This window comes from Phascolarctos cinereus, unplaced genomic scaffold (assembly GCF_003287225.1).
Source record: "Phascolarctos cinereus isolate Bilbo 61053 unplaced genomic scaffold, phaCin_HiC Scaffold_4;HRSCAF=312, whole genome shotgun sequence".
Classification (NCBI taxonomy): domain Eukaryota; kingdom Metazoa; phylum Chordata; class Mammalia; order Diprotodontia; family Phascolarctidae; genus Phascolarctos; species Phascolarctos cinereus.
Genome location: NW_027555847.1, coordinates 95627190 through 95638106, shown reverse-complemented (window position 1 = coordinate 95638106; position 10917 = coordinate 95627190). Strand labels below are relative to the sequence as shown.

The window sequence follows — 10917 nt, the reverse complement described above, 5'->3', positions numbered from 1 at the left end:
CACACCAACATGCTAACTCTAACTGATCTTCCTTCTCCTGAAGGAGCAGAAGACAGCAACGGGGTTTGGGGACAAGCTACCCTGTGGGGTCCCATGAGTCCCTCGAGATAACTACGCAGGGCAGGGAGGCATGCATGGCACGTCCTAGGGATGGATGTGAACATCTATCTCCCTGCGCCGCCCACTGAGGCTAGCTGGGGCCTCCAGAGGTTTGCTGCCCCCAGCAGGGACCAGGCCTGAAAAGCAAAGCCCAACTCCATGAGGTCAGTGTTATCCTTTAATGATCACCAGGTGTCAGTCAGGGCCACCACTACAGTTACATCACTAGGTCACAAGGTCAGAGCCTCATCAAGACTTTATACCAATTTTTCTTTTCAACAGAGGCAGGCTTTTATCACTGGAGAAGGGGTTATGAGGATGGGCAGGATGGGCACCTCTCCCCCATTCTCCACCCCCAGGATTGCTGCCCGAAGCAGCTAGACCTGACTAGGGATCAGTCTGTGGGGATCCTGGGAGAGGATTCAGAATCACAAAGGATGGGGACCCACAATCCAGCAGGGCTGATGGGGGAAGCTGGAGAAGGGGGATGGGACCACATCCCTGCTCCCTCGACTTTAGCCTTGAAGAGCAGAATGACAGGATCCAACAGGGCATCCTATGTGAGCTGCATCCTTTGTTCTCCCTGTCTATCCCCCAAGGGAAAACTGAACCCTGATTCTGTATCCACAGTCCAAGCAGGAACAGCTGAGAGGGCCAGCTCAGTACTGCACAGAGAAGGAAAATCCTCCAGGGCTAGTGAGCTCATGGAGAGGGGATCTCCACACGTGGCTTGAGGCCACTGCCATAGTGCTTGAGGGGCCTGTGGCCAGAGCTCCAGGAAGCCCAGACCCTGTTGCTCCCACTAAACTCTGCTTGGAAAATCAGTCACAAAAGAGCATTTCTTCCAGCACCAGGGCCCTCATCCTGTATGAGGCCACCCCGGTGGGGGGAGGTAGGAGGATCCACTTCCCAGGCTTTTGAGGCCATAGCAGGGTGTGTGTCCAGGCCATGGGGGTCAAAGGGAGAGGGCCTGTCAGGACCAGCTCGGTGAGGGGAGGTCACAAGTCAGTGACTTTGTTCTCTACAGCAGCAGCAATCTGTTGGAGCCGGTAACCCAGCTGCATCTTCTGGGCAGTGCCATCTTCCTCCAGGGCAGTGATGATCTGAAAGGCAGAGACTAAATCACACAGAGCCTTAACAGGGGAGAACAGAAGAGGCCTATCACTAAAAGCTTTGAGGCCTCAAAGAAGACATCCCTCAAGAATGGACTGGAGAACACGTAGGCCAAGGAGACATCACCCAGAGCCCTCAGGGAGGAATACAGACCCCAGACCTCTAGGGAATAAAAATGGGAAGAGGTTCAAGAAACCAAAATGTGTTGCTACCACTCCTATTTTTCCCCTGTCAGGTCTTTGTTAGAAAACCCTCTCTGATGCCTTAGCATTCCCACCATCTCTTACCTGGGCACACTCTCCCCAACCCTGTCCATAGACAAGTGCCAAGGACGTGGGAGTGCCACAAATACCCCCCACACACACACATAAGAGGTGATGCTCATTTTCTGTCAGGCAGTGCTTGGGACTCAGACATGGAAACAATGTGTCTGCAGTGACATCTAGGCAGGCAAGGAGACACTCCTAAAACTCTGTAGTGAGAGAAGGCATCTGCCCTACATCTGGCCTAAGGTTTAGGAAACATTCACAAAAGAAATGGGCTTCCCTGAAGTTAAGGCCAGGGGGGTGACACATGGGTGAGAGCCTGTGGGAGAAAATTTCCCAACAAAGGACCACAAGATAGGAAGGCCTACCTAAGGTATCTGATTCCTCGCAGGGAAATTCTATCCCAGTCCCACGGGGAGGGGACGACGAGGATTAGAGAGCAGGATCTGGGAATGAGGGAGTGACCCTTCCAAGGTGAAGTTTCCACATAGTGATGAGAGGAAGGGGGTGGTCAGCAGACCAGCCCAACCCCCAACATTCCCGCCAGGTCCCTAGGAAGCAATGGTCACATCCCCCCCTCTGCTGGGACAAGCACTAGGGTAGTGGGAGTACAGAATGCTAATCAGTGGGGGCCTCTGTGTAGGAGAAGCACTAGGGTAGTGGAAGAAGGGAATGATGGTAGGGGCCTTTGCTGGGAGATATGCTGGGTAGTGGGAGAAGAGAACACTAATCAGTGGGGGCTTCTGTGCATAAGACATAGGAAAGGTTGAGAGTGCCAGAGATCCCACCTAAGTCACATGAGGTCCAGGGCACCAAGAACCTCAGCTCCCTGTCCCCTTCTAGCCCTGCCCCTCAGTGCTTTACTAGGGGTCCCACGGACAAAATCCCTGCATTCCTGAGGATGACATACTCACCTGGTCATAGTATTTGTTGATATACTTGTAGAGTTCATGCAGTGCCACCAGGGCACTGAGGTCCCCAGAATAATTCTAAGAGAAAAGATCAGAACCTCAGGTTATACAGAGACAAGGCCAGAACAGGGAGCAGTTCTAGGGAGGAGGAGACACAATCACACAGGCCTCAAGAGCTTGCCTCATGTTGGCCAGTGACCATAGCAGGTTAGCCAGGTTGGCCTCAAGTGGCCAGAAGCTCCTAGGACAGCCCCCTCTTTGTGAAGGAAGCTAGCTGAGGTAGCCAAGTTCCAGTTTTTGCTGGAGTACAAATGGTTTTCATTTCAGCCCTTGATATTCCCAAAGATCCGCCATAAGTACGATACAGATATGTTTGACCACAAGGGGAAGGGAATAAGCATTTATATAGTGCCTAGATGTGCCAGGCACTGTGCTAAGCACTTTTTACAAATATTATCTCATTGGATCCTCACAACAACCTTGAGAGGTAGATGCTATTATTATCCTTATTTAACAGTTGAGGAAACTGAGGGAGAGTTTAAACAAAGACTTGCCCAAGGTCACACAGCTACTAAGTATCTAAGGCCAGGTTTGAACTCAGGTACTGGCTGCCCCATGACAAGGTGGGGAGCACATGAAGGGAGCCTAAAAAGGACCACTGGCCCGTAAAATGAAAGAGATATGGGGGCCTGGATTAAATGGAAAAAAGTGTTGGACTGGAAGTCAGGAGATATGGGTTCTAGTCCCTGTTCTGTCATGGCTAGGTAACTTTGGGCGAGTCACAGCCTTGTTTTTCTAACTGTGAATGAGATGGGCTAGAACACCCAATGAAAAGCACTGCAAAAAAAATTGAAAAAAAATTAATGAAGTCAGAAGTCCAAAACACACCACTTACTAATTGGTGAACTTGGGCAAGCCACAATCTCACTGAGCCTCAGTTTCCTCGTTTGTAAAAAGGGAGAAATAATCTGCTTTAATGGATGTGAACATTGTCTATGAACCGTCAAAGGCTACACACATGCACACAAGATAAGAAAAGGGAAAGAGAGTTTAGTTCTATGGTGCTTTTTGCCTCTAAAATTCAGCAGACAGCCCAGCAGAGCTCAAGCCAAGCTTCCCTTGTACCATGAGTAGAAGGGAGAACTTTGGAGATCTCTTGTTTTGTAGCTTTCTTCACATATGTGACTTTTAGACCCACACTGACAAGCAGCAAAAATGTTTGCAAACTCAGAAAAGGGCTGCATGCTTGATTCAGGAACAAAAGGAAATGGGAGACACCAGGAGACTATATTCCGTTTTTCAGTAGACCCTGAAGGAAGGAAACCCCAAATACAAACAACTAGTAGTAGAATGGAGCAGGTGGGCCAATTCCCAAAGTCCATAAAAAAGAAGGAAGTGTTCCTTGGAGATGTGCCTGGAGGTCCATACCAGCAAAGGGCTAGAGCCCTACCACCAGAGCAGGGATGAACAAAACCCACCCCCCACAAGAGTCAAACATTTTCCTTACCCTGGACAGCTCAGCTAGGGCTGAATTCATCTCCTGATCGCTGGCTGAGATGGTTTGCCTAATGTCTGCATAATACCTGCCCAGAGACCACAGCCACAGAGGTGATTTAGTGAACTGGCCACCCCTAGGGTCCCTCTTTGTTCCATTCCCTACCCCTATACTTCCAGTGTCTGCTCTCCAGAATGTTTCTCCACTTCATGCCCATCCCTACCCTCCCAACTGGTAGGTTCACTTCCAGTTCCTCTAACCCCCAATCCTCATAGTGGTACCTCTCCACCATCTGCTTGTAGCGTGGGATGTCTCGGGCATAGAGCAGCTTGTTGATGGGTGAGTCCTGGACGTCAGGAGCAAAGAAAATAAAAACGAGTTACTCTTCTCTTCATTGCTGAATGCCAATGGAAAGGGTCATGTCCAGCACCCATTCTCTCCTTGCCCTCCTGCAATCTGACTCTTGTCCTATTTTTCACTCAAATTGCTTTACCTGAAGCTACTGATGACCTTCTCCTATACACATCCAATAATCTCTTCTCAGCCTCCAATTCATCCCCACTACATTTGGACACTTCAGGAAGATGGCTAGTTCAGAGCCCCAGCCTGTGACCTTGGAATAGGAGTTTGGTAACCAAGATTCCCCCTTCTGATGTTTTCCTCCCTTCAATAATTTCACTTGGGAGAAAGAGGCGAGCACAGCCCAACAGGCAAGCATGACTGAAGCAATCCCAGTCAAACATGGTACCAACTTTGCCCTGTGTTTGATGACTTCCTAACACCTACATCCCAGTGCAACAGGAGCCAACACACAGGCTGAACCCAATGACCAACGCACACGGTCTGCTTCTGCCCTGCTTCCGCCCTGCTCAAACTGGGACACTCATTTCATAGTCTATCTGACCCCTTCAAGCTCTAGTAATCAGGCCTTGCACCTTAAGTAATTTTCCTTCAGTTACTGGCACGCTTGTCCCTTCATTCATTCATAAATTCATTCAACCAACAGTCCTGAGAGCCTATGACCACGAAAGGCAGCCTAGTAAGAGGAGAAAAGCTCTGGGCTTGGAGTTAGCAGAAACCTGGGCTAAAATTCTTCCTCCCACACGAGAGGATGTGACCGTGGAGAAGCCACTTCATCTGCTTCTCAGCTTCTCTACTTGCAAAATGGGCCCAACAATTACCACCTGTAACATCATCACAGGGCCAGTGTGAGGAGAGAATAAGCTCTGCAAACCTCAGAGCACTATAAGAGCATCGGTTATTATTTTATTTGGTTTCTCTCCCCAGGAGGCTCCCCCATCACACTCCCACTCCAACTCTCCAGCCTGGTTCTGAGGCTGCCATCCCAAGAATGGGGCAAGCTTCCAGCCATAGTCCTCTCTGTTCCTTTCTGATCTTCTTCTGGGCTAAGGAGTCATTTGACCCCCATATTCTTAAGGTGTTGGTTTATTTAATTCAATTAATAAAACATTTATTGAGTACCTACAATGTGCAAAACACTAGAAATACAATGATGGAAACTTATGTAATCCCTGCCCTTAAGTAAAATAGGGGGAGGAGTGTTTCCAAGAGATATGTACATAAATAACCATATTCTAATTTTGATTACAATGCAAAGGCCCAATAAGTATAATGGATCACATCTGGTGGAGACAAAGGGTGGCAGATTAGAGAAAGCTTTCATGAGTGAAAGAAAAAAAAGCATTTATTAATGTTTATCATTATATGCCATATGCTATGCTAAGCACTGCGAATGGAGATACAAATAGAAATGCAATACAGTTCCTGCCCTCAGGGAGGTCGCATTCTAACCAGAGAAGACAACATATAAAAACTAATTCAGCTGTCAGCCAGATGGAAGGACCCCAGGTCCTAAGGACTCAGGTGTAGGTAAGATGGCAAGGTCTCAGAGGTCATTAGGTTGCACTAGCAGGTCAAGACTGTAATGCCTGGGGCCGTAGAGAACATCATGGAAGGATAGATGGCAAGGCCCAGTAAGACCTCCATTGTCTGGGATGAATTGTAGTTGCTAACTCCATGCTCATCCTGGTAGCCATGCCCAGTAGGTAAGGGGGTAGGGTAGGGATAGTAGTAAGGTCCTGCCTACCATCACTGGGAAGTGGGGAGAGGGTTTGAGGACTAGAATAGAGTGGGAACTTTGGGTTCCCTCTAGGAGGGAAAGGTCAGAAAATAAAAGGTCAGCAGAAAGACCAGAGAGGCAAGAGAAAAGAAGACAGTGGCAAGGGAGGTGGGGGGAAGGTGTCTGATACTGCCAGATAGGATCTAGGCCAGATAGGAAATCAGTTTGGGGTGGAGGAAAGCAAGGCTATTTATTCCTCATGGAGATGACATCTGAGCTGAGCCTTGAGGCCAAAGAAGGATTTCAAGGGCAGAGGATGGAAGGAAAGTCCATTCTAGGCACAGTACATGGAGGGGAGATAGAAGAAGGTAGAACAAGATCAAGTAATAGCTAAGGAGGCCATTGATAAAAAAAGAAAGTCCCCATATACCTCAAAATATTTATAGCAGCACTGTTTGTGATAACAAAGAATTAGAAAAAAAAAAGTAGATGCCCTAGATTGGGAAATGGCTAAACAAAGTGTGATACAAGATACAGAATATTAATGTGCTATAAACAAATGTGATGAATACAGAGAAGCATGGAAAGATCTGCATGAGCTGATACAGAATGAAGGAAGCAGAGCCAAGAAAACAATATGCACAATGACTACAACAAAGTAAATGGAAAGACCACAAACGATCCAAAATAAATATTGCAAAATTATAAAAAACAAGCATGTCTTGAAATAAGAAATATGAGAAAAATATCTTCTTCTCTTTGCAGAAGTGGGGGATCCACAAACATTACACACTGTATATGTTTTCAGACTCTTTTTGATGTGTCGATCAGTTATGTTGATTTTTGCTTTTTTTTCTTTATAAAAGTACTATTTGTCATATAGGATGACTCAAGGAGGAGGAAGAGGAGGAGGAACACCATAGGGAACTAGGGTGATGGAAAAAAACAAAAAATTAAAATTAAAACTTTTTTTAAAATATCAAATAACCGTTTTAATTTGATTTAACTCGAATATAAAGTACATGAAGAGGAAGGAATTCAGGTAGTGATGTAAAGAAGATTAGAGAAAGAAGAGCCTGGTGACAGAGACCTGTTAGGAGACTAATATAATAATCTGTTCAATAAGTAAAAAGGCCTAAATGAGGATGGTGACAATGGGAGAAGAAAGAAGGAGATGAATGAGATATATAACAGAGAATCAACATGACTACTTGAAAATTGATTCAAAGTGATGAACGAGGGATCGGGAAAAGTCAAAGACGACCCTCACGTTTTGAGTCTGGACAACTGAGAGAACTGTGGTGCCATCATCAAAAACAGAAGATCTAGGAGAAGAGCCAGGTCTAGGAGGAAGAGAAATACAACTTAAGACATAAAGAGTTTGAAGTCCCAGTGAGGCATCAAGGGAGGGAAGTCATTAGGCAAGCTGGAAATGTGAGACTGGAGCTCCCAGGAAAGGGGGAAGACAAAAATACTAACTTGGGAGTCTAGAAGGTGATGATGTTAATAATAGCTAGCATTTGTATAGCACCTACTATGTGCCAGGGCAGCTAGGTGGTACAGTAGATAGAGCACCAGCCCTGGGAGTCAGGAAGACTCATCTTCCTGAATTCAATTCTGGTCTCAGACACTTACTAACTGTGTGACCCTGGGCAAGTCACTTAATCCTATTTGCTTCAGTTTCCTCCTCTGTAAAAGGAGCTGGAGAAGGAAATGGCAAACCACCCCAGTATCTTTGCCAAGAAAACCCCAAATGGGATCATGAAAAGTCAGACACTACTGAAAACAACTGAACAACAACTATGTGCCAGGAGCTTTGCAAATATTACCATATTTGATCCTCACAGCAACCCTAGAACATAGGTGCTATTACCATTTCCATTTTACAGTTAAAGAAACTGAGGCAAACAGAGGTCAAGTGACTTGCCTAAGGTCACACAGCTAGTATGTGTCTAAGTCCATATTTGAATTCAAGTCTTCCTGACTCCAGACCCAAAGCTCCATCCATTGTGCCACCTACCTGCCTCGAAGGTGATATTAAATCTACTCTAAAGCCTCAGTTTTCAGCATGACAACAATGAAAGGATAAGGAGTCCTGGGATCCAAGAACTAACAGTACATAATTGAAATGATTGACTAGAATAGGAACAATGAAATAGGAGAACAGAGATAATCCAAGGCACTTACAGGGCAAGAGAAGGGAAAAGAACAGATTGGGGAAGGATTGTGGGGTGGGAGAGATGGAGGGACAGGAGATTATGGTCAGAGAGAATTCCAAATAATGGTAAATTCACATTCATCTAGAGCTTTAAGCTTCATAGATTGCTCCTCAGAACAATCCTGTGAGGTGGGAAGAGAATTCAATATCATCCACATTTTACAGATGAGGAAACTGAGGCTCAGAGAAGTTAACTGACTTGCTAGTGTGGTGACCCGGCTAGCAATTGTCAGCATCAAGATCACATGTGTCCTGAGTAGGAGCACAATGTCATTCTACCTCTAAGAATAGTGGAGAATACAGGGCGACCTCCTTAGTGATAACAGAACACACGGACGCCGAGGGCTCCGGAAATGAGACCAAGATGTCAGAAAGGTCACCGAGGTGAATATTAGAAATCACAAGCGGTGATCAGAAATAGAACATGGAAACTCTTTATAGTCTCCAACATGTATTTATGAGACAACAACAAAAGGGATGTCTGGCCCTGTTTCATCACACTTCCTCTCCCTGTTTGGCTTCCAGGATATTTTACTCTCCTGGCATTCTTCCTGAATTTCTGGGAGTTCTTTCTCAATTTCCTTCACTGTCTCCTCATCTTCCTCCAGCTCTTTTAACCCTGGGAATTCCCCATGGCTTATTCTTGGCCTTTAGCTCTTCTCCCTCATTGATTCATCCCTAAGGCAGCCACCACCGTCAGACTTTGAACCCTGGGAATTCCCCAAAGCTTATTTCTCGGTCTTTACCTCTTCTCTCTTCTTAATTCCTCCCTGAGAGAGCTCAGCCACAGTCAGAGTTTGAACTAACACACACAGACTGGTTCCCAAACCTGTGACCTTGCACATGCTAAGAATATCTCATAAGATGAAAGGCTGAAATGGTCAGAAATTTACAGTTGGAAAAGGTCTTTGGCAATAACACTACCAGGCCTTTGTCCCAAAAGAGATCAAAGAAAGAGGAAACGGCCCCATATGGACAAAAATATTTACAGCAGCTCTTTTAGTGGTACAAAGAACTGGAAACTGGGGGTGGAGTGGCCATCAACTGGGGAACAGCTGAACGGATTATAGTACGTGGATATGATGGAATATCCTTTTGCTATAAGAAATTGCAAAATGAACTGTTTCAAAGGAAGCTAGAAAGACCTCTATGAACCAAGGCAGAATGAAGTGAGCAGAACTAGGAGAATAATTTATACAAAGACAATAACATTATAGAGAAAAACAACTTTGAAAGTCTATAGAATACTGCTCAGGGCAATGAAAAACCATGATTCCAGAGGAATGAAGATGAAGCATGCTACTACTCTTTACAGAGAGATGTTGATCTCAAAATGCAGAATAAGGTACACATTGTTGGACATGGCAAAAGTGGGAATTTTTTTTTCTGGGTTATGAATATTTATTATGAGGGTTTTCTTTTTATTTCTTTGTCTGTTTTTCACTTGGGGTGGGAAGGAGTGGAAGGGGGGAGGGAGGAGAGAGAGATAGAGACAGAGAGACAGAGACAGAGAGGGAGAAAGGGAGGAAAGGAGCAAAGAAAGAAGGAAGGAAAGAAGGAAGGAAGAGACATCTTTGATTTCTCTCCATTTCAGTCTCTTAACTCTGGGCAATTCAGTCTCCTTACCCATCTCTGCACAATCTACTCTTTCCCAGCATAGTACCTTTGCTTACCTACTCCCATCTCCAAAAAAACAAAACCATCTCTTCCTCCAAGAAGTGACTCCAAGTTCACTTCCCCTCAAGGAGCCTTCCTTTTGTCTGCGTTTTCACATGGCGTTCTATACCAGACTACCCAACATCTTATTTCACTGCTTTAGAATTGCCCTTCATTTGGTTCCTGTGTCCCGTGAATACTCCATACCTCACTGTGGCATTGAGATGAGCTTAGGTTATTGAAAGCATGCCAGTAGAAGACATCCCCAGCAAGCTTTACCCAAGCTGGGACTACTTCCAGTAGGAGCCCGTGGCTGCTGCCCAAAGAGCAATCTAGGTTAAGTGCATAAAGACTCAACCAGCAGATTGGCCACTAAGTGATGAATTTTTTGGCCATGGTGACCCGTGAAATTTAAGATTCCCAGAGACAATGGCTGAATGGTGAAAGGGGAGAGGAGAGGGGACTAAGAATCAGGGTTTTTTCTTTAGGCTGTCAACAAACATGACCAAATATTTGTCCATAGACACTGTCAGTACTTTAATCGTGAGATTCTCATCCAGAGACCAATGAGCTGGATACACTGTTGTAGGAACCAAACCACAGCCATGTTGACATTCTCCCTAGAAACAAAACTAAGAGAAAGAACTTGCTGCCAATGAAAGGATGGCTCGTGGTTTCTCCTTAAAGAAACAACTAAAGGAATTAGTGGAGTTAGTTTCACCAGGTGCCCAAATATCACTTCATGAAATCCTTGCTCATCTCACCTTGAAATGCTTATGATGAGCATCAGCAAAAAGGCCACCATGAAGATAATTACAGGTTGCGCCAACCTTGGTTGTAAAGGATAAACAAGCAGAGAAATTCCAGGAAGAACTTTGCAAGATCCTCTGAATTAAATCAACATATGCCCTGCTATTAGGTAACTTCAGTGTGAAGGCAGAAACAGGGAGGACAGAAGAAATATTGGAAAATATGGTTTGGGATTAAGAAATGAAAAAGGCCAAAAGCTTATGGATTACTCAAAAGCCTCAAGCCTACATATCACAAACACTTTATTTAAGAAGTGTGTCAGAAGGGCC

At 45.4% G+C, this 10917-nt stretch overlaps 1 protein-coding gene across 1 annotated transcript in view; it reads right to left on the bottom strand.

Annotated features, from left to right (window-relative positions):
* Positions 1-264: 264 nt before the first annotated feature.
* Positions 265-10917, bottom strand: part of PLXNB1 (plexin B1) — a 72904-nt gene continuing 62251 nt past the window's right edge. The window contains 4 exon segments of the mRNA XM_078152471.1: positions 265-1202; positions 2393-2467; positions 3897-3972; positions 4166-4230. Coding sequence (XP_078008597.1) covers positions 1098-1202; positions 2393-2467; positions 3897-3972; positions 4166-4230 — 321 coding nt within the window. The 3' untranslated portion in view covers positions 265-1097.